This window comes from Panthera onca, chromosome D4 (genome assembly GCF_046562875.1).
Source record: "Panthera onca isolate mPanOnc1 chromosome D4, mPanOnc1 haplotype 2, whole genome shotgun sequence".
NCBI classification, from domain to species: domain Eukaryota; kingdom Metazoa; phylum Chordata; class Mammalia; order Carnivora; family Felidae; genus Panthera; species Panthera onca.
This window is the reverse complement of record NC_138351.1, coordinates 62,813,114-62,837,906: the sequence shown is the minus strand read 5'-3', so window position 1 is coordinate 62,837,906 and position 24,793 is coordinate 62,813,114. Positions and strand designations below refer to the sequence as shown.

The 24,793-nt window shown below is 38.2% G+C and overlaps 1 protein-coding gene across 2 annotated transcripts in view; it reads right to left on the bottom strand.

The window, feature by feature from the left end:
• Window positions 1-6,201: 6,201 nt before the first annotated feature.
• Window positions 6,202-24,793, bottom strand: part of STX17 (syntaxin 17) — a 73,128-nt gene continuing 54,536 nt past the window's right edge. For both annotated transcript variants that reach the window (XM_078436651.2, XM_078436652.2), the window contains exons 5-8: window positions 21,214-21,329; window positions 21,083-21,133; window positions 13,222-13,308; window positions 6,202-12,485 (exon numbers count right to left, since the gene is read on the bottom strand). In XM_078436651.2, coding sequence (XP_078292777.1) covers window positions 12,246-12,485; window positions 13,222-13,308; window positions 21,083-21,133; window positions 21,214-21,329 — 494 coding nt within the window. In that variant the 3' untranslated portion in view covers window positions 6,202-12,245. The remainder of the gene's footprint in view (window positions 12,486-13,221; window positions 13,309-21,082; window positions 21,134-21,213; window positions 21,330-24,793) is intronic.

Below are 24,793 nucleotides of genomic sequence, written 5' to 3'. Positions count from 1 at the left end.
AGGGAGAGGCCCCTCAGTGTCATATCAGGAAGCCCAATGCCAGAGGACAGACAGGTTCAAAATTGGCTTTCCTCTGGGCCTGGGTTGGTGCTATAGGCCAAGAATCATTTTATACTTGGAGTCTAAGTCAATCCCAGTTTGGGGAAAGATTATTTTTAAGCTTACAAGGCTGACATGTGCCATTATATGTAGTGTGTAATATATGTAACATCTTCCAATTCTTTTAAAATAAAGTGACTATTTATAATGCATATTTAATGATTGTTATTTTAAAAAAGCCTAGAATTCCTAGTTATGCATGACTTATCCATCATTTCATTCAGAATAGTAAATGTTAATAAGCTGATAAGGGGCATGTTTAGTATATCTTACCAGGTTGTTAACTAGAAAAGCAGGACAGAGCTTCCTCAAGGTCAGGTCTTAGTTCTGTTCAATTCCTTGCTTTTAATCAGTACCTTTGAAATCAAATTTGTAGCCTTCAGGTCAGAGAACAGACCAAATCTAAGGCAGTGAGAATGAAAATTCATAAACATTCAACAAGGCAGCACACAACACCGAAAGCAGCATATGCAGCTAACTGGAATAAATTTATAATCCTGTAATTAGCTTTAAAAATATTGTAAATAAAAGATAACACTCAAATATTGGATTGTAGAGAGCTGACTTGAGAGTAGTTCTTAGGAGAAAGGCCTCAAGGAACACATGTTCAGTGTGATCGAATATAACTGAATGGCTGTTAAAAAAGATTTGAGGCTGCATTATTTACCTTTTATGCGTATTGGGACTCAAATGTCTATTGAATGAGGGAGATGCAAAGTGATGTTGGATAAGTTTTGTACCCCTTAAGGGCTGAACATTCATCAGGACTTGGTGCCCAATTTTATTTAAAAGGAAAAAAAAATGCAAAACACCAAAATGCATTAGGGAAAATAAGTTTTTGCCATAGGGCTAGTGCATGGGGTGGGGAAGGGGGGAGTGCTGTGGCTAAGAAAATGAGAAAGGAAGTTCAAGAATGGGAGCTGATTGTGCGTGGCCTTGAATGCCAAGCTAAAGGGTTTGTACTAGATCTTATGGGCAGTAGAGATGCACTAACAAATTTTAAGCCAGAAGTATGCTCATATTCAAGTTTGAGAGGGAATACTGTGGCAGCAGGTCTAGATACAATAAAATGGGCCACCGCAGGAGAGAGAATAGCCTGAACTAAGAGTGATGGCAGAGATAGGAACAGATCTAATAGATGGCAAACATGTAGATTCCACAGGGATTTGTCACCAGCTGGATGTACAGAGAGGACTTGCAGGAATCTAGAACTCACAACTTACCCATCTTCCCATCTGAACTCTGCGTCAGAGGATATTACATTTATCGAATCGACTTTGGGCCTGAGGCTCCTCAGCTGGGGAAGGGTGGGGGGAGGATCCAAGACTAAAGAACGGCTGAGTCTCAAAACCAAAACTAGAAGCAGTCCCTTCTTGTTGTCAACCTGCTACCTTTTCAAGTTTTTCAAAAATTGGTCTAGTACTGAGGGGGACCATAAAAGGATGAAAACTTCCTTTAGAGGAAATTCTAAACATTTTTTAAATAGTTAAATGAACGTAGAGAGGAAGATAGAGAATAGGCATCTAAGCATCTCCTAGAGCTCCAGGATGAAGTTGCCAAAGGTCACATACAAAAGAAGGAAAAACTGGCATGATAAAGGCCAAAAAGAGTGAAATATAAAAGTGTTTTGAAATATTAAATCTCAGGATGAGCTTAAATTTGCAGAAAGTGCTAAAATTGCCAAGAAGCCATTAAAAAAAGAAAAACCTGGGGGCAAAAAGAATAGATGAGTTTAATGGATTAATAAGAAAAGCAGAATAACTATTTTTTCTCTGATGAGATATAGGCTAGCGGGGCCAAACTAAAATGACATAAACAAAAAAGCAAAAATGAGAAATAAAAACAATCTTGCCACCTTAACTAAAAAATGTCAGGGCTCTTAAGACCAAACTTCAGTGTCCCAAAGAGCTGCTGGAAGTTACAAGTGCTTTCTTTTAGCAACTACTGGAGATTTTTGAGAAATCATGCAGAATGTATAGGTGACAGAAGACTGGAAATGAATAGTTATTACAGTTTTCAAAATAATTACAGTTAAATGGCTTTAGCTATTTTTCTAAATAAAACATCTCATTGAACCAAACAAATGTTTAAATAGTCGATATTTGGAGAAAAGATTTAAATAGGTGATAAGAAAACAGTAGTCAATTTTTAAGCCCAATATTTACAGACCCTGAAGACAGTAAGTTGTTTCAGAACTTAAATTGTTTAATGCTGATGACAACTGTTTTATGTGTTCATTAAAACAGGTTGGATAGGACCTCTGCTTGGCCACTGTTTTTTAGCTGTGTTTGAATTTTTGTATGTATTTCCAAGTAATAAAACTATATTTATAAAATATTTCTATATTTTAGACTTCTTACTAATTCAATTTGTCATAAATATCATAGTGTGAACATTTTACTCCGAATCCAGATGACTAGTAACAAGCTTTTCCAGTTTTAATGTTATTTTTTAGGTTACTTAATTGTACTTGAATCAGAATGAGAAGATACATGAATCCATATGCTGACAGCTCAAGCCTGGCCTTTAGTTGAAGTGTCAAAGCTCCCTTTCACAGAGCACACTGGGGAGGACTGGCCTGCCCTTAGGCTTTGGAGAGGAAGAGGAAAAGCGCAGCTTACAAATTGCTTTTCTAAAATGTCCTCTTCTCTCCTCCTCCCCCCTACCTTGCCTAATAAATTCTTTCTATGCATCCTCCAATGCCCAGGACAGTTCTCACCCACTGTGGTCCCACAGCCCTTTGTTTATGTATTTTAGAATACCCAGTCTAGTACACACTGTTGGAAGTACATGTATCCCTTTGTCTTATCACCATGTGAATGCCATGAAGGCAGGAACTCATGTCTTTGTATTCCCAGCAACCTGGAGCACTGTAAGATCAGTAATTCTATGATGAAAAAAAAAAAGCCAAATTCCATAATAAATGAACAAAGGACAAGAAAACATCATAACTAGAATGGACTCTGCCAAGAGAATTAATAGAAGCTGTCCTTTTTCTCTATTAATATCTTACTGTAATAGCAAAGCATTGCTAGGTATTGCTAACCTGTTGTTTCCCAGGTCTGGGCCACTCAGGTAAAAGACCATGTACTTGCCTATCTTGTGCTGTGTCTCATATTACTTACTGGGATGGGTGATAGGAAGCTGTATGGACACTCTTGATGCCATGTGTAAAGTTGCACATGCCATAGGGAGGATCAGATCAGTCTTGGAAGCCTGGTACTATGTTTTCTTGCCGTAACCACTGCCCAAGAGGGCATCCCTAGCTGTCACACAGAGAGGGAAATAGAACAGGGCATTTATTCTGACTTCTCAATTCTTCCTATCTTCATAATGAGCATGACTTTCTGATTTAACACACTGCTTAACAGTCTATTTCAGAATTTTTCTAGATTATAAATTACCTGGTCTGTGGCTTCTGAAATAGAACTTTACCTCTTAAATTTTAGAATTTTGCCTAAGTTCAGTGTCTGGCACCTTTTCTATTTTCTGGTTCCCCCAAGATTACTGGTAGTACTTTAAAATCACATCCACAGTTCCCACAAACCTTAGGAGGATGTTTTTTAAAATCTAAGCCTAGAAACAACAAATTATTTTAAAAGTTTTTTTTTTTTTTTTTGAGGGGGAGGGAGGGAATAACTCTGCACTTATTTTCATTGCCTTTATTAATAGGGTGACCATGTAAGTTTATCATCCAAACCAGGACATGTGAGAGTGAAAGGAAGGACTAGTAATAATTTCACCACGACAATAGATGCAAATCAAGACTGTCCCAGGTAAACTGGGATGTATCATCACCCTATCATGTTTGGATATCATTCTTATCAGAGATGAAAAAGATTTATTCCCAGTCACCTGTCATCATTATGCCACATTTTTTTTTTTTTTTTTTTTTTTTTTTTAGTATTTATTTTTGAGAGAGAGAGTGAGAGCAGGGGAGGGGCAGAGAGAGAGGGAGACACAGAATCTGAAGCAGGCTCCAGGCTCTGAGCTGTCAGCACAGAGCCTGATGCGAGGCTCCAACTCATAAACCATGAGATCATGACCTGAACCGAAGTCAGACGCTTAACCAACTGACTGAGCCACCCAGGTGCCCACACCATATTCTTTTTTTAGAAAGTCCTTTTAAGAATTCCTGGTATTTCCATCAAGTTTCCACTCATTTTAGGTGGCTCCCTAACACTATTCTTACAGGTCCATGATACTTTTTCATTCATGTGCTGTTCCTTTAAACTTTGGTTAAAAATAACAATTACAATAACACTTGCCACTTACATTTGTGCAGTTATGATGAGCCAAGCTCCATTCTAGGCACTCAACATGTGCTAATACTTTTAATCTTCATGACCACCCTGTAGGATAGGCAAGGTATCAACAGGGAAGGGGAGATTCAAGAAGGGAAGGCTAAAGAAGTCCCAAGTTGTTGACCTTCACTCTAACCCAAATAACAGGCCACTGTTATGAACAATAAAACCTAGGGAGGAAAGAAAGGGAATTAATGTCCATGGGGAATTAGTAAGTGCCAAGCACTTTATTCCTTTTCTTCCCTATCAACTCACTGAGAAGATGGTGGGTAAAGTACAAGAACTTGGGTATTAGAGACCTTGGTCAAAATCCTGTCACATGCCTACCTCTTAACTTCAGTTCTGCCCTTTTTGAATTCCAATCTCTGTCTGCCTCACAGCAATTAAAATCTTGCTTCTACTTTGTCTCAATACTAGGCCATCAGATTATAAATCCTTCTTGGGTGCCTACTATTCTGACCCCATCAATCCTACGGTAAGAAAGAAGATAAACCCAACTTTTCTACACCATTTCTTCAGTGATTCAGGTCCTATATCCTAAATCATGACTTTTAATTAGAAAAATAGAAACACCTTTACCTCCAAATTCTGAAATTTTCAGTTCATGGCTCCCACGTGCTGGAGGTATTTTCCAGATTTCTTCTGTTGCATCCCTCATTCCTATGTTAATATACAAAAGTGGTACTGAGCAAAGGTTTGAAAGGTCTTAGAAGGCTTTTTCACATTTTCATACATATCCCTGAAAGATGGAACAGCACACGTACTATGAGCCCATCATTTGTCATCTGAAAGTCACTACTGGTGTGTGTGTGTGTATCATTTCTTCCTTCTCATCACTGTATTTCATGCCACGAAATACTCCAAGAAGCAGGTGATAGAGTCCCTGCCCTGAAAGCAGCTTACAGTCTAGTTGGGGAGATCCAACAACCACAGACAATAGATGTTTACAACTATGAAGTTGTAGAACATTGCAGAATTAGCCCCAAGTGAAAATGGGAGCCAATGAACTGCAGTGATCAAGAAATAGAGATGGAAAACTGGACCATGAAAGTCTTGGACAGTAAAAGGTAAATTTCGTGACTATTTCTCAGTGGGTTTTCAATAAATATTTATGGAATGAATAGCAGGACAGGAAGAATGCAGGCATTCAATATGAAGCAGGGGATCTCACAGCAGAGAGGCAAGAAAGCACAAATCACTTCTTGCATGTGGGAAAGGAAAGCAAATAGGCTGCATACACTGAGAACCCTGGCAAAGGTGAGGTTTATTACCAACTTCACTGGCCAGGAAGGCAAAACGAGGAACTCTGAGGGTTGTAACAGTCTTGATCTGAATCAAGGCAACCCATTGATTCCTTTAAACAAAGAATTATTAAGTTAAAAACACATATAATACCACTCTCTCTGTATTTCCATCCTACCAGCTTCATCACTCACATTTAACTCCTTGGTTTTCTGTAAGCACACTACGCTCTTTCATGTTTTCAGCCTTACGTACATGCAATTCCTCTGCCACCTCAAAGGCCACAACTCTGTCTTCAGTCAGGCATATCTTTCCTGCAGGTACTGTTCAGGTAACACATGTCCCACCAAGCCTTTCCTGTTTCCAGGCAGAGCAAATCACTCCGTCTTAACTTTGTTCATTCCTCTTTTAAAGTACTTACCATGTGTTACTGTGACTTCTTGCTTTATGTATCTGAATTCATTAGCCGGAATGGTTTACAAGGGTAGATTCTACAGGTCTAATATTTTTCTATATATGGCCCTGGTACTCAACACATAACAGGCATTCAGTCCAATCTTTGTTGAATGAATTTTATTGCATGTTTTTTTATACAAGCACCACTCAACAACATAATGAATTCAGTAAGCTTTACAGAATTTGTAGAAATTCTCACCATTGGGCCTTTTCTTGTGCTGACCCTTGCTAACATCAAGGGTTTAACAATAAAATGGAAACTATGTTTAGGAGATTTAATAAAACCCAGGTAAACATCTTTTTAATGATTAACCATAATACAAGAAAATCTCAAGTACTTGAGAAATGTACGAATAACATGTACTCTTGAGTTGTTTTTCTCAAATATTTATTAGTCAAGTTTCTCAAAGGAGCTGGACAATGGTCCATTCAAGCCTGGAGTATCTATGTTGCTGAAGAAAAACCCCCCGCTTTGGCTATGACATACACAGGCAACAGGACTGACATTGTTTTGGAGGTTAAGAAACTGAATATAATTCCTTCTGGGGGACAAAAGGTTTTCCTTAAGAAACAACTTTTGGGCTACCTAGTTCTGTAAAATGTAGTATTACAGAAATTATTTCCGTCTGGACAAATGTAAACAGTTTATTGCCAGTTTGTAACTTCACAGAAAAACTTTAAAATCATTTTTGTGGAATGTCTGATTCTCAGTGGCATTGTCAGATGGGGAGTAGTTGAGTTTGAAGAGATAAAGCTGGGGCTGGAATATGGCAAGCTGTGAATGCCAACCTAAGGGGTCTGAACTTTATCAAGTATTCAGTGGAGCCACTGACAATCAGCAGAAAAATGGAAGACGGACCTAGTTCTCACTCTTGTGGCAGTGATGTGAGGAATGGTGTAAAGTTGGGGAAAATGAGGTAGGGGGTGTATGGAAATACAGTTTTTTACTAGAGTGATGACCATGAATATATTTATAAGTAGATGCAACTAACATTCAAAGTAGAATTGACAAGACCCAGTAAGTGGCTATATATAAAGAATGCAGAGTGTCAAGTTACTAACCCCTAAGGTTTATGGTTGGCGAATCCCTGGCTGGAGCAGAAGAAGGCAGGCACCCCTGAGAAAAAGCTTACTATGCAAGAGACAAAGCCAAAACTAGCCTCTGATCTCCTGATTCCCCACCCAATTTCCTTTTCACTATTGCTATTGCCTGATTTGGAATGTTAAAGCTGGTCTGAAAGTCCATAAGCCTCAGCAGGCAACTTAATATGACATAACAAAACCTCAGTTAAATTACTTTGAGGATTTTTTTTCTTAGACCTTGGTTATAATTCTAGCTGTGGTGCTAACTAGCTTTGATCTTGGGTAAATCATTTGCCTCTGACACCTTTTTACATTTTTATTCAATTTATTTCTTTTAAATTTGCACATAAATATTTTTTATCTCCAAAAATAAATAATTTCTTCGAAGGTGGCAATGTGGATAACATATGGACATTTTGCCACTGATTGTTTATAATACCCAAGAAGTTTCTCTGTAAAATGGTGTCAAATTAATGAATATAAATAGTGAGAACCACTTGCTAGAAACAAAATGAAGTGTTGTTTAAAAACACAAACAGAACCTCAATTGTTTACATTATCTTAGGCTACTGGGGAAGCTTTCCTACCTTTTAGGACTCCTCTGACTACTTACGAACATTGTCTAACATTCATAAGTACCTGAGAGCCAAAGCCATGTTATGCTTGATTACAAGAGAAGAACATGTCCATTTCACAGGAGAACCTTTTTCCCAAGCTTTTCATCATTCTTCCTCCCAGATTTCAAGTGGCAGCAATGAAGGGCAAAGGGGGTCCTGAGAAAGACCTTTTAGTTTTAAGTTAACACAAAGCATAGGTTGGTTTGGTTTCTGTTTTTCACTGGAGGAAAATGTTATACATGATTTATGTATATTTCAGGCTTCCTCAACTTCCTGTGATTGATATTACCAGTATTCAGTCCTTACTCCTGTGCAAACTACGTAGGACACTTACAGGCAGGCAGGCAGCCCACAGAGAAAGGTTTTTGGACTCATAGGATTCTCCCTTTGCAGCATTCAGCATCAATATAAACTAAAAGTTCTTGCTCCAGGAACTCTGGCCAGCACACCCCCTTTCTGGGCATCCTTAGGTTACTAGCTCCAGAATAGGTGGGTAGGAGAGCTAAGCCAGTAGAAGAAAAGCAAAACTGAGAAAGGAAGAGAGGAAAGGTCATAAGGACAAGGGAGTGTAATTTGTGACTAATAAACACCGAGGTGGCTTTTCTATGTGTTTGATAAAATGTCTTTGGAGATGATTTCAAAAGAAAAGTTTCAAAAATGTTCTAAGTAATACTAGCATCACTACAGTAAGTGCGTGGCCTCCCAAGGGTACCATTTTCAAGGAGAGTAATCATTTGATTCTATGAGTTATGATAGATTTTGCAGTAGAGTTCATTGTTAATATCAAAAAGCACTGCTTAAGAGATGGCTCTAACCCATGGAATACAAGAAAATTTGTAGGATGTGCAGGTGGAATGGAAACATTTTTAATTTCATAGTCTAAGGACCAAATTCAGCACTGGGTACTTCTGCATCAGCCACTATTGAAAACTCTGAGGATGTGGGACACTTTGTGACAAAAGATTAGGAAAAAAAAAACCCACTGCAAACGAATGGCATATGTAAATTCACAGCAAGCCTGCCTTACAGAATAAATTGGGGTTTGGCTGAAGCAAGACGAATGGCCTACCTCAATTTTATATACAGAAGTAGCATAGTAGGAGAGTAATAGAAATTTTTGTAGTTCAAGAGACCTAGTGAACATCCTGGCTTCAACTTTTTACAGCTGAATACCCCCCTGCAAATCATGTAACATCTCTGAGACTCAGTGTCCTTACCTGTAAAATGCCTAGTGAAGTGCCTGGAAAACAAAAGATATTCAATAAATATCAGTTCCTCCATAAGGTGTTTTCTTCTTTTCAAACTAAGGGTCACAATCCATTGGTAGATTATGAAATCAATTTGGTAGGTTGCAACCAGCATATTTTAAAAACTGAAACAATAAAAAGCATCAGAGTACCCTACACATAATGTTGTTCCATTATGCATATGCTGAGTTTTGATATAAATGCATTTTTTACTGTGAGTTACAACCAAAAAGTTTCAAAGTCTCTGCTCTACAGAGAAATTCTCAAATTATTACATCACAAAAGTCTTCAGGAAAAAAAGTCTTTAGGAGCACTGCCTTTATCCAAATGAGCCTCAGTACATTCTCCCCACCCCCATTCTGTACTTTTCACCCATGACTTCTTTATAACTGGAAGTTGGTACCTCTGTAAATGTTAAGAACTTAATCAAAGTGCCCCTTATCTTCTAATGTGATCTAGTAAAAATAAGACATGAATCACAGAGAAGATGAACTTAATCTGATACTGTAGGGCATTAAATTCAGTTTAAGATTGGTTTCTGTGTCATATTGTCTAATTTATACCTCTAAACACTTTATAGGTTGATTAAACACTTCAAGAAATTTCTACAAAAAGTTAGCTATTAAGTTCTATTATGGGGAAATTAGATACAATTTCTAAATAATTTTAAATTGTAAAACTTTTTAAAAGGGCTGTAACTTGCCTGAACATGAAGACTGCTAGAGTAATATTCCGATCCTGACGACTACTGAAAACCAAAGGTCTATATGATAGGAACATGCAGTGGGAGTATAAATGAGATCCCCAGACGAAATGTGAGCTTCAGTTACAGGCCTCCTCCCTCCTCCAGCTCCAGTGTAAAACTAGTCCCTGGTGCTGTTCAGCAGGTGGGCTTAAAACGCATAGCCAAGTGCGGGTTGGCAGAGTGGGAGTAATATGTCGAGATGAAGACTGGGCCACAATGAAGGGCAGAATACTAGAAATTACAGAACTCAATGATACAGCTCAATCTTGATGTAACTCTACCTTAAATTTGTAATTTTGGCTGGCCAGGCCAGATTGGCCATTATTAGAAGTACCTATGGGACTGAAGTTTAGCAATCTTGTTTTAAACAAGGACCCTGGGTGATTCTGATCCTCATTCTGGTTTGAATACCCTCTGTTAAAGGGACAGCGAGGATCAGAAAATATTTAAAAAGGTGGAGTTCCAAATATCCCAACCTTACAGGAATCCAATATCAAATACTGGATTAGAATCCAACACTTATTCAAAGCATTTCCTTCTTGGCATTATACTAAAGGTACAAGTCAACAGTTAGCAATACTTGATATTTTCCAGTTGTTGAATGACAGTAAGAAATGGTGCTTTCTCTTCATTAGAATTCATTGGTGAGTGGGATGTAAAGTAGATGAATCACTAATTCTACTCCTGAACCATTATTACACTATATGTTAACTAACTTGCATTTAAATAAAAGGGAAAAAAAAAGATTCATTAGTGACAGTCACGAAAGTGGGAGAGAGAAAGGTCTGTTTAGATTAGACAAAGAAGTAAAAGGTAGAATTAATAAAAATTATTAAGAGTAAACTCAACAAGAGAGAAGTGATAAACCATTCAACCACCTGAGGAATCTGGTTCCCGAGCTCACACATTTGGTGGTATAGGTGCCCATTCCTCTGCTCTCAGAAAACAGTAAAAATTAAGGCAAAAGGCAGTTCCTTCCTATTTCAAATGAGTTGGGGGTGCAGAATGAGGCTACCTGTGATTTTGAATTCTTTTCTCCCAAATTTAAAATCTCTTTGCTATTTGATAAGACAGACACTAGGTTAGGCTGGGCCATGCTTGCTCTGTTGGGATTAGCACCACAAATCCTTCGTGAGGACTGAGTCTTGGCACCAGGCTTTGTCTATCATCTTGAATGTGAGAAAAGGCAGGCAAGAACGCCATTCTTGGGAAGAAATAGCAGCTGTGAAAAGTAAAGGAAAGCACAGGAGACAGCAGAGCCTGGGGAAAAGGATGGCAGTAACAGAAGTGAGGTAGAAAGCCCTCCTCCAAGGGCCAGCTAGAAAGACTTAGGGTCAGAGAGTCCCTGTGTGGCAGGGACATCAGTCTCTTGAAATTGTAAGACGTCCCTAAGAAATGATCTGGTGTCCCCCTACCTTCTGCTTATTTTTTTTTTTTTTTTTTTTTTTTTTTTACCTCAAACTCTAACAATGTTGGAAATATTTGGAGATCTCTCTTCCCTTTTTTTCTCTCTTTCACCTAGAGGTTACAAGTAAGGATGATTGGAAGGAAACAGAGATGGGAGACAGTACAAGAAAGCAGATTATGAGAAAAGTCCTCATTACACATGGGTAGAATTCACCCCACAAGTCAAAGAACTGTTCAAAATTACAAGGGAGGGAAGGCAAAGGCCACTGGATCTTTGAGGTGTTAAGAGACAGACTGACAGAGCAAGCTCAGTGACTGGCTTAATAGTCTCCTACCACTTGAGATTCTGTGTTCTTTATTTAAAGAGAGACAGAAAGAAGAGTTCAGAGAAGAAGCCAGTGTCACAAATTAAGTTACCTGAAAGAGAAGTTGCACCTCTCTTTCCATTTTCTGACACTATTAGTGTCCGTCACCAGAAAATACAGGTGACCAAACTGCAATAAGGTTCACCAAATGGACTCCACCATGTAGCTCACCTGTTCCCCCTCGTGAGATCCCGACTTCCTTATTTGATAAGAAAGGCTCCTAAACTCCCCATTCTTTTCTTTGTTAATGGGCCAAATAATCTCCTATGTTTGGGAGATAAACAAACATATTTATAAGATACTTAACCTTAGGGTCTCCAAGTCAGGGTTATAGAATAAACTAGTCTTCCATAACCCATCATGTCCATACATCTCAAGTCCTTATCAGAGTTGTAAGCTCAATTTTCACATTTCCAGGCAGAAAATCTGCTCCTTGGCAGTCTTTAAACTTTACCCGACAACACTACACACCCTCATCCCAGGCTCCTCAATCTCTAACATCTCCATTAACACTCCAGCAAACAACAAAATATATCCACTTATCACAGTTCAATCCCACTTGAACATCTACAGCCACTATCTTGATATAATCATGTTCCAAAACTGACTGAGTGTCCAACAGCAGCAAAGGTCCTCATTAGGATAGACATGTTGGCGCCAATAAGACTGAAGTTGGGGTTTTAACTGCATTTTTTGTCAGTTTGGCTGGGGAGATCTGGACAGCTGGAAGTGAGCTTCTCCATCATTTTCTGTTTCTTTCTTTGTATCAGTTTTCCACCTGTGAAGCCCAACACCCCACCACCAAGTGCAGCTGCAATTCCTGCCACTTTGAAGCCTGCAAGGAGGCCAATCGGACCCCCCACCACTCCTCCGATGAGTGCACCTGCCACAGGCAGAGCTGCCAGCTTGTATTTTGCAGCCTGTAAAAAAAAAAAAAAAAAAAAAAAATTCAATTTAGAAATTGAGTTGAGAATATCTGCCTGTGGTGATGTGCATTTTCCTCTCATTACTCCTGGCAATGCCTCTTTAACTCCTGGTACATAATTAACCCTGGAGATTGGGGAGTGGGGGGAAGTATTCCACAGGTACTACAATTGCTCCTGATCTCAGAACTCAGAGAGATGAGCTACAAAAAGTGGACTGCTATAAACTGATTTTACTTGCAAAACAATCAATCCACTAACTATCTAGCAGGCTTATTTCAACAGTTTCAGCTGCTATAGATACCCCCAAAGCTTTTATGCTGCACAGAGATTATTCCATGCTGTATACCTGGGGTTAAAAGCAATATTCTATGGAAAACAGATGGTCCCATTCTACCCGTACGGTCACATCCTTACACTTTTGCCCCTACCGGATTCTGGCAACGCTCTACTTCATTCCCTGCACTTCTGCAAATATGCCCTTATAACACCAAAATGCCTTCTAGTGGGGCTTTGGTTTATTCTCTGAAAAATTTCTCTCCTGACAGAATGAATCTTGAGAGTAAAATATTACAACAGTCATTGATTTCTTGCACTACCTATGTGTCATTTGTTCCTTATTTCCTTAATTGCTGGTTCCCTCCACATTAAAGAGAGCAGATCAATTGGGTTAATACTGGAGATTCCTGGGAGCCAGAGTACCATTGATTTGTCAGCAGGAGCAGAATCTTACCTTCCCCAAGTTTTTGGTTCCCTCTTCAACATTCACAGCAGCTCTGTTGACATGGTCTTCAATGCTGTCAATCTTCTCCTGCTGAGACTAGATGCAAAGGAATTATGAGTGAGCAGTCCTGCTGGGGAGCAGCGGTCAGCCAATACACAGTACTTTAATTCCTGTAATCAGGGTCCCGTGTACTGCAGCCTTGCTGTCTGAATAGTGTGGTTCATTAATAGTGTCTGATAAACTATGCTGAAAGTACAAATTCACTTGTATTAAAAAAAAAAAGGGCAACTTAATTATTAGGTAATAAAAGGGTGGCACCTTTATAGGAAAAAGGATCTCACACTAAAATCCATTCAAACATACAAACGTATTATTCTCCAAATGAACTACTTTGTAAGAGAAGAAAAATCCAAATAAGCATTTACGTGTCATGTTGAGGTTGATGAAAAACAAAACAAAACAAAATGAAACAAAAAACCTTCCTCCTAAGTTACCTTTTTTTGAAGATTCAAAGATTTAAAACAGGAAAATTTGCCTTAGGAGTAAAACATGCTTGGATCCAATGAATACAAATTATTACATTTTTAGGAACGAGAAGACAATATGGTTTGATCTGTCATGAAATCTTTCCACCTGTGATATGCAGTAGGGGGCTGTGGATGAATTCACTGGCCTGAGTCTCACACCTGTACACTTTAATACATTTTAAAATCATGACAAGTTGAAATATTTCCGATCAAATATATTAATAAGGCATTCTATGAAACACAGCAGCACCTGCTCTGACACAGCAACCTTGTGACTCATGGAATCTTTGGGCACAAGGAATGATTTTTCCCTGAGAGGTGTGAAGCTCCACTACATTTCTCACAAGTGGTTACTGAACTTCAGCTCCAGTGACAGGAACTCATCACCTGCCACAGGAGCACATGCCCACTTTTAAAAAAGCTTTATTTAGACAATTCACCTACAATATGTGCCCATTTTAAGGGTATAGGATGATGAGTTCTGACGAATGTATAAACACCTGTAACCACCATCACATCAATATAGACTGTTCAGGTGCTTTTTCAATTCACTGAAAAAAAGAAGAGAATCCCTCTTTGATCCAAGGTAAATCCTACTTCTACAATGGCTGTGAAATAATTCAACTTTAATCCTGAAGTATTTGCCCGCTTAACTTACACCGAATCAGATGTAACACTCTTCTAACTCCAATTATCATTCAAGAACATGAAATGCAATCAGCTGATTTTTCCCCACAGTTCCCCACAGTCATTACTGACATTCCTTCCCTTCCCATACACCAAGTGGGTACCTTTTCACTGTCAGACCTTTCATGGTATCCCTTCATTCCTGTGTTCTCCACTGCTATCTTGACATCTCTAACACAATCCCTGAAAAAGTCCCTTATCAGTTTTCCTTTTCACATTTCTGTCAGACACAAGTACAGCAATGGTTCTCATGTGTTCGAGAGCATGCCTGCGTCCCCTGGAAGACTTCTGAAGGCACGGACTGATGGGGCCGCCCCCTGAGTTTCTGATTCAGTAGACTTCGGGTGAAGCCTGAGAATTTGCATTTCTCATGAGTTCCCAGGTGATGCTGCAAGTCCATGATTCTCACACTTTAAAACCCACTAATGTATGTACCTAACTGGTAAGGGCACAACCCTTGGCCAGATGTCCTGTGTTCAAATCACAGCACTGTGTGCCCATGGACAGATTACTCCAGCTATCCAAGGTGTTAATATTCTCATCTCTCAAGAAGGATAATGATATACCCCATGGAGTTGAAGTGAGGATAAATGAGATAGTGACTGTGTGAGGAGAAAAATTTACAAAGTCATTCTCATCTTCTCAAGAAAGCTTAACTCCCATCTTTCTTTTCTAAAAAGCATATTAAACTCTTTTCTATGAAGCTTGAAAATTCTTGGGCATGAAAACCTTAGATCTCTCCTAGCCATTCATTCATTCAGTTTTTATTTTCCTCAGACAAAACTTTTTTAATGTTAGCTTTCTTCTTCCAACCCACAGAAGCATAAGTGCCAGCATTCATAATATCCAACCTGTAGGGATTTCTGACACTGGATTTCTATCATTGTCTGTTTAGGACATCCTCAACACTTTCCATTCTTGCCTGAAAGTCTGGGCCAGCAGATAAATCACATGTGTGATCATCAACCTCCACATCCTGATGAGCTGATGGGGTAGAGGGAAAATAGCCAACATGTCTCCTTTCTCTCAGTCTCCAAATGATTCCATCAAGATGATGGAGCCTGCTAGGACTACTGTCATTTCTATACCCCAAGTGTGATCCCAAAGCTTCAGGGAAATATTTTTTTAATGCTCCTTCCAAAAAAGGTTGGACACTGCAGCTCTATGATTGTTTTCTTTTAACATACAGTAAAATTTAAAAATTAAAAATACTTAAAAAATAACTGGGGCACCTGGGTGGTTCAGTCAGTTAAGTGCCTGACTCTTGATTTAGGCTCAGGTCATGATCTCACGGTTTGTGGGATTGAGCTCTGCCTCTGGCTCTGTGCTAACACTGCGGAGCCTGCTTGGGATTCTCTCTCTCCCTCTCTCTCTCTGACCCTCCTCTGCTTGAGTGCTCATGAACACTTTCTCTCTCTCCAAGTAAGATAAAATTTAAAAAATTTTAAACATAATTTTAGTATTTTTTCACAAAAATATTTTGGTATAATTGGAGAAAAGACCACAAGACAGAACTAAGCGTGAGACCACTGATGCTCCCCTATCATTGCAATCGCCAGTACTCGATGAGGTCTGTCTGACCCTGGGGAGTAGCCCAAACCTGTGAGTACTTATTCACTACATCAGGAAGCTTGCTTAAATATGGACATGGAGATAAGGCAGAGGGTGATCAGCAACTATCCTGGAATCAACAACTGTCCCTCAGTTGTACAGACCTGCCTCTCCCCTTTTCTTCTTAGTTTGAATCCCAAACTTCTCCTGTATCTTCAAATTCTGCTTCGTAAGTAAAGAGGACTCATTGACACCATCACAATTAGGCAGCAAATTAGTGTCAGTTGTCAATCACTGTCTATACACAATGCCAAACTAGATCCCATCAGAGCTGAATTTGGTCACTAGTCCACCATGCCCTTGGCTCTTTATGTTGGGCCAAACGATACAACTACACAACCTTACCCCAGCACGGGAAATCAAGCTCCTAATAATGATGGCTTAGAAGTCTCCTCACCTCTACCTACCGACCTCCCCGTTTTGCTTCTGATTTGCTTATGTCTGCTTTCATCTGCCTGGGCCTCCCACATTTAACAATCTTGAAACTCCTTTCTTGACATTTTATACTTTGGCCCCTCATATAAGTTCTTGGCATCCCTTTAAAAGGAGTTAGACTCCTCTTTTTAAAGGGAAAGACGTCTCAAAATACTCTGAGAATGTGTCTGTGGATTTCATTTTAAGAAACACTGAATTAGGTCCCCTTATTTACCTGAAAAAAATAACTGAATCTTAGCAGTTAGAGGAGCACTTAAGAGTCTTAAAAAAAATGTGATTAAGTGAATATTTGTCAAGCAGAATGCAATCTGGTCATCTGAAGTCCAAACTAATGAACTGGTTTTCCCTTGAATGCCTGTTGTGGACACTTATACACCCAGCATCCTCTATATCAACCAATAGTAATACATTCAACAAATCCATCACCAAATCTATTTACATCAATAAAAATGCCCTGCCTTGGACAGCCTTGCTAGTAGTTGTGCAGTTTTATTAATGTGCTAAAAGCTATGGGTTTAAGAAACTATTGTCAAAACTGTGGTTATTTTCCTTTATTCCTGACTCAATTCCAGGCATCTTTCAAGGCTAGCTCTAGTCTTAGATCTTGGTTAATCCAGGGAACACTGAGCTATCCTGGTTCTGAATTCCAAAAGTATATAATCTATAATTCTTTTTTTTTTTTTGTAGTCTATAATTCTTAATCATATGCAATAAATAATACACAGAAAAGCTCAGAAACATACAAAGACTACTATATACAGAAATTCAGGATATATACTATACTATATACAAAAATTCAGGCCAATAGGCCTAGATAGAGTAGGCAATAAACAGAGCAGAAGTAGGATGTTGATATCATGGGATTCAGCAATTAGGAAAGAGGTGGTGGCAAAACTGTAACTCTAAGGAAGGAGCCAAAGAGGGAATCATGTAAGCAGGGACAAAAGCAGGAATGCAGTTGGGGTCAGTACAAGGGAAGGGGATATTACTTCAGTTAGTCCTCCCATCAATTTTACAAAACTCACTATTGTCAAACAACACCCTGAAGGTCAAACAGGTAATAAATCTGATTAATCTGATATAATTCATTACATCCCAGTTTTTATGCATCCAGAGTAAAAGCCATAGGGAATAAAGTAGAAGGTAGAGACAATATTGGACCAGCAGCAAGGGTGACATGCCATTGTGTGACAGGCCCAGAGTTCTTTAAATTTCCCTTGACAAGAACTAGGGCAAGTTCCACAGTTATAGGAACAGAAGGCACTTGAGCAATTAAATGCTGAAGAAAAATGAAGGGTGCTTAGTAGATACTAATTTATTATTGGAGCACACCTGGATTTCTCAATGGCTTTGTAGGTTCATTTTTAATTATGGTAAAAAAAATGTATGTATGTGTGTGTATGTGTATACACACACACACACACAAACACATACATATATATATAATATATACATATATATAATATATACATATATATATATAATATATATATATATATAATATATACATATATATATATAATATATATATATATATGTATACATAAAGCTTACAATTTGAATCATTTTTAAGCCTGAAATTCAGTGGCATTTAGTACATTCACAATGTTGTGCAATTATCATGACTATCCTATAGGGTTTTTTCTTTTTTTTAACTATTCTCTATTCTTCATTGAGCTTAGCACAGTACTATGCACATAGAAAGTACTCCAAAAACACATGGTTTATTTGTCTAGATACTATCATGTCCATGTGATGATAATGAAAGGGATGTGGTCACTCTGCTTATGTTCCCAAGTCATTAGGTGCCTAAATGGAGCTTCTGTGAGTCCCTGACCATGTGGTCATGAGAACTCAACCACCCTGGGAAGAGTCATCAGGGGTTCTCCTTTGAGCTTGTGCCTAATAGCATTTTGTCCCATGTCCTCACACAGATTATTATAAATAGGACATTTGTATAGAACTATGGCTATAGCCAAAGTCTTTCTACATGAACCTTCCTTGATTATGGGTTAGGAGCTTCTTACGTAACCTAATCGGATATATAATTGTTAAATGGCCACAAACTCTCAATTTTCCTTTCATGTGCCTATTCCACTGGAAGGGAAATATATTTGTCTGGAATGAGAAGACTTTGTACATGTTTAGTTTGTTTTTTAAATCAACTTTATTGAGGTATAATTTATATAATAACAGATTTTACCAATGACTTTTGGCAAATGTATGTTTGTGTAACCATACATGCACAGCTTTTAGAAACTGTGTTAAATCAGATATTATGAGTTACAATAATTGAATTAATTCTGAAACAACAAATATTTTGGGATTCTTGTCGTATCATTACCTTTGATATGCAAGTATATCAATAGATTGTACAGATATCTAATCAAAAAACTTCAAGCATTTTGCTTCTTCTGATTTAGAAGCATCAAAAAAGGAAAATGCTTTAAACAATCTACTGATGTTAAATTTGAGGCATTAGATGCCAAGAAAGAAATACAAAAACTAGAAAACAAGCAAAGGAAGGGACTAGCACTAAAAAGCCCAGAAATCCTATTCTAGAAGGAGCATATTAGAGAATCAAGAACTCTTAAAAGAAAAAAATATAATGAGGTGGGATAGGGTGAGGAAGGAGAGTATTGGTCTCAAGAAGATGAATAATTTTATATGGAAAAATTACCAAAGTTGTTCAGTCTATGCTCCAAGAGGGCAAAAGTACCAGAGGGAAGTTATTATAGGGCAGAGCTTACACAGGGAGGAACTTCTAAGAGGTAGTCTTCAAATAGAATGGCTGAAATAGAAAGTATCCCCACGCCGTAATTGTTCAAAAAAAGCGAAAAACCATCTATATGGGAAGCTGGGGCAAGAACAGAATTGGATTAGCTGGCCTTGTAAATCCTTTCCAATTCCAGTTCTGAGACTGTGTAATCTAAGGACTTTTATCCTTAAAAAGCCAGGCATCAGGGAAACCATAACTCACAGATGTAAAAACCCCAAATCACAGTTTGATCAAAAACAAAGAACTAGGGGTGCCTGGGTAGCTAGTTGGTTAAGCGTCCAACTCTTGATTTCAGTTCAAGTCATGATCTCATGGTTCATGGTTCGTGAGATAGAGCCCCACACAGGACTCGGCGTTGACAGCACTGTGCCTGCTTGAGATTCTCTCTCCCTCTGTGTACCTCCCCTGTATGCATGCTCTCTCATTAAAAAAAAAAAAAAAAAAAAAAAAAAAAAAAAACAACCAAAAAACTAAACCTAGACAAAAGCATAAGCAAACACTGGTTTGTTCCTGTGTGTGCACACAGACATATACACACATACTCATATAGCCAACCTTCCCATACTTCCTGGGAAGGAAAAATAAGAATAATTAGAAAAATAATGACAGAATCTATTGTCTTTCCCACCAAATCCACTTTATGTTCCCTGATCTGTGTTAACAATGTCACTGGCTACTCAATTATGCACAATAAAGCCTGATGTTTTGAGTCTTCCATCTTCCTTCAATTTCTGCTAAGCCTACCCCAGAAATACCTCTCATCTGGCCTTTACCTTTATATTGTATTGCCATTGCTCTTGGTAAAACTCTTGCTATTGTTCCTTAACTAGTCATCCGCCTATTATACCCCCCCTCCTGAGGTCATTATTCACACTGCTAATGGTAATCTTAACCGTTAGCAGTGTGAACCTGCTTATCACTCTAACCTGCTTAAACATTTATATTTGCCAGGGGAGAGGGGAAAATGGGCAAAGGGCATTGAGGAGGGCACTTGTTGGGATGAGCACTGGGTGTTGTATGGAAGCGATGAATCATGGGAATCTACCCCCAAAACCAAGAGAACACTGTATTCATTGTATGTTAGCCAACTTGACAGTAAATTGTATTTAAAAATTTTTTTTAATATTGGCCCCTTAATGCCTACAAATTAAAGTTAAAATTCTTTGGTGTGGCCCGCAATACCATCTCAATCTGGCTCTCACACTCCCTGCTTTGCTTGCCCATAGTATCTCATCCTTTGGTTTTATTGCAATCCTGGTCATTCTTGAAAGGCCACACACTTCTCTATTCCATGTCTTCAGCTGTTTTCAAAGGCACCCCTCCCCACTCCTATCTATGGACATTGTACTCAATTTTCAAGGCTCAAGCAAATGCTACCTATCTTGTGAAGATACCCTTAATACTTCTACCTCACAACCCCTGCCTCCCTCCCTTGGAATTAAATGCTTCTCTTAGAGCTGATAACACTTCCCTTCAATCTCATTTTTGCACTTAACAATCATGTTTGAAATTTCAGTTTTTGGGGTCCAAGCTTATCTCCACCCACTGTAAATCCTTGAAAGCAGAGAACAGGTTTCATCTATTTCTATAGCTAACCTTGTCAGATCCCTGGTGCCAAGGATCTAACACAATACCTTCTATATAACAAATCTTTGACAAATGTTTATTAAATTGATTTGGAAGCTGAGGACTGTTAGACTTTTACCCAGGGCTCAATACCAGTCTTGAAAATTGTAACTTCTATTAAAATTCTAATAAAAAGCCTAGTAATTGATAAAAGCTTCTTATCATACTAATCTAACATTTCTAAGACAAAAACTATTATACTTACATTCACTAGGAGAGAGAAATCAGTGACCAGTTGGCTAAGTTCAATTAAGTCCTTAAAAAGAGAGAGAGAAAAAAAAAGTTACTTATTTTTATGCCTCACAGCTACCAAAATGAAAATAATTTTTTACATACCGCTTCTAAGCTTTCCCATGATTCTGCAGCATTTTGATCTCGAGGAATTTCAGGCAACGCATATACCTGAGTCATATTCTGAGGATCATCTTCAGCCTCAGCAGTATGAAATGTTCCTGAATGAACACAGCCTCATGTTTAGGGTTTATGTGCTTTGTTACAAAGTGGATAGCATAACTCAATTTCATAAAACAATTTCCATGTAAAATACTAACTGAATTCAGACTAAAAGTAAATCGATTATTCTATAAAAATAGATTTATCTATGGCAGATTGTTCAAAAGTTAACTTTTTTCTTTAATTGTTCTACAAAATCACCTCAAAAAAAAAATGGCTACAATAAATGCCATCTACCCAATCTGAATAATTAGAGCTAGATGTGGAAGAAGCACTGAAGAAGAACTATTCTATTTGGCCAACATTCCACACAGAGATACTCAGTAGAAATAGGTTTCACATTTTCAATGCTAAATCATTAACCCTTTCTTTGGGTATTTTAGTAATAAATACCAGATTCATAAGGTGTTAAAAGTAGGAAAGTGATGTGTTTTTTTGCAATGAAAATCATTTTGGGTAACAAATTTGTCATCAAATGAACACCACGTGGATCTTTTCATACATATTGTCTATTCTTCTCCTCATTTTTCTAGGCCATGTCCTAGAAAGACATTGCTTTTGTCTTTTCTGAGTCTTAAAAAGTCACCAGGGCACTTGGGTGGCTCAACTGCTTAAGCAACTGACTCTTGGTTTCAGCTGGGTCATGATCTCACATTCGTGAGTTCAAGCCCCACATCAGGCTCCATGCTAACAGCATGGAGATTTCTTTTTCCCTCTCTCTCTGCCCTTTTCCAGCTTTCTCTCTCTTTTCCTACTCTCTCTCTCAAAAAATAAACATAAAAAGTCATCGACCCACTAAGGCCTTCCTCATTAAAACTGCTATGATGATGAATTAATTTACACTCCAAACTCTACCATCAAGTCTTTATTTCCTTGTATTGGTTTTACCAATCATTCATGCATTAAACTGATACGTACAGAATGTCTACTAAATGCCAATCAGTGTGCTAGGGTACTACTGACACAATGGTAAACCATAAAAACAGTTCCAGGGAGTCAACATAGTATAGTGGTTAAGAGCATGGACCTAGTCAAAAAGACCTAGTTTAGAATCCAGGTTTGGCTATTTATTAGCTCTTTGACTCATTTTCCTCATTTTAATTTTTTTTTAATTTATATATTTTTGAGAGACAGAGAGAGCATGCATGTGCATGCATACAGGGGAGGGGCAGAGAGAGAGGGAAAGAGAGAATCCCAAGCAGGCTCCACACTGTCAGCATGGACCCCAACGTAGGGCCTGAACCCACAAACCATGAGATCATAACCTGAGCCTAAATCAAGAGTCGGACGCTTAACAGGATTGAGCCACCCAGGAGCCCCTCCTCATTTTTAAAATGAGGTGAATGAAAGGGGCGCCTGGCTGGCTCAGTTCAAGAGCATGCGACTCTTCATCTTGGAGTTGTGAGTTTGAGCCCCACGCTGGGTATAGAGGTTACTTAAATGAATAAATAAAAACTTCAAAATATTAAACAATAAAAATAAAAATAAGGTGATAGATATTTACTTTGCACTGCGCCTGGCTTAAATATTCAGTACAGATGGGTTAATAAATAGTTACTACTAAAATAAATAGCCATTGCTACTGCTGCTATTATTAATGGAGCTTACCATATTATGTACAATACAGACATGTTAACAGACAAGTTCAGTATAGTCTGATAAGACCTATGGTACGAGTAAATATGGAATGCTATGTGAGCACAAAAGAGAGGTATTTAACCTAGACTTAGGGAGGGGAGACTAGTTGGAGGTTTTGAAGCTGAAGGCTGAGGATGAACAGAAATGACATAGGTGAACCCAGGCAAAGGTGGAGGGAGAAGCAGAGACTATTCAGGTCAGGGAGAATAATATGTGCATAGGTTTGGGAACTGAAAAGAATTCAACTGAAGGGAAGACTATGAAAGAGAAAAGCAAAGGATGAGGAAAAAAATCTAAGGTGACATTATTCATGGCATTATAAATTATGTTAAAGAATTTTGTTTATCTCATAAGATCAATATGGAACTATTAAAAGGAGTTGGAGACTACTGGGAAGCTGGAGGATGCCATAATCAGATTTCAGATTTAGAAAGCAAACCATAGCTATAGCGTGAAGAATAGATTAAGGATGAAGTTGAAAGGTAAAAAAAATTAGAGAGCAGAAAAACCAATTGGGAGACTTTGCAGTAAGTCCAGTGCAAAATGATGATGCTCTAGGACAGTGGCAGTGGAAATGGAAAGAAGAGATCTGAAGGTCTAATTTCCTTTTGTCCCCCTTACTTCAATCTCAAAATACCTACCACTTTAATGTTATCTGACCACCTACTGTGTTGGGTACCAGAGATAAAAAAGTAATACAAAGTAGATGCTCTTAAGGAACATATTCTAGAAGAGTTACACATACAAAGAGATAATCCTAAAACAATAAAAGAGTACAATGGCATTTAGATAGAGGGATATAGATACATACAGTATTTTGAGAATTCCAAGTCTGGGATGGCATCTGACCCAGCTTGGTGTGGGTGTGCAGTTTATGAAATAGCTTCCTAAAAAAGGTGATCTTACAAGACAAAGAAAAAAGGTCTTCAAAAGAACAAACAATATAGCTTAACATAAAAATCAGCAGGTTGGTCTTGCCAAAGGATAAAGCAGAAGGCACAGAGTTACAAACACAGAACATTAAGGAGATGTTTAGGAGGGGCCTTGCAGGCCAGTTAAAGGCTTTGGACTTTATCTGACAGACCGTGGAGAGCTACTGAAGTGTTATAAGCAAGGACATGACATAGTGACACGTGATACCTGATCCACTCCTAAAAGTCATTATAACTCTTTAAATTCACCTTCTCGATTTCTGTTTTCATCCTAGTCAATAATTGATGGCATGTTATAAAACAGCATTACTATTTTACTTTTGAAACTTATGAATGTTTTACCTCTTGAGGAAAATAATCTGAATTGTTTAGGAAGGGCATAGTAGTTGATTAAAAAATATTTTGTAGGCTTATCAGAATTGACAGTGTTCTTTAAAAAAAATTTTTTTTTAAATGTTTATTTATTTTTGAGACAGAGACAGAGTGTGAACAGAGGAGGGGCAGAGAGAGAGGGAGACACAGAGTCCGAAACAGGCTCCAGGCTCCGAGCTGTCAGCACAGAGCCCGACGCGGGGCTCGAACCCATGAACTGTGAGATCATGACCTGAGCCGAAGTCGGACACTTAACCAACTGAGCCACCCAGGCGCCCCACAGTGTTCTTTTAATTTTGAATTTTAACTTCTCTGAATACATTTCCTTATCTTACAGGAAGAGCAAAAACATCAGATACGGAGTAGATTTTACATTACAACATTATAACAAGTATCCAATATTTTAAAAGCTCTCTGATTTTTACAAATGTTTAAAAGAGTTACTTACCCTGTGTCCTAACATAGCACATAAAGACACTTTCATTTTCATGTCAATCAAGATAAATGAATTACTCTAAGAC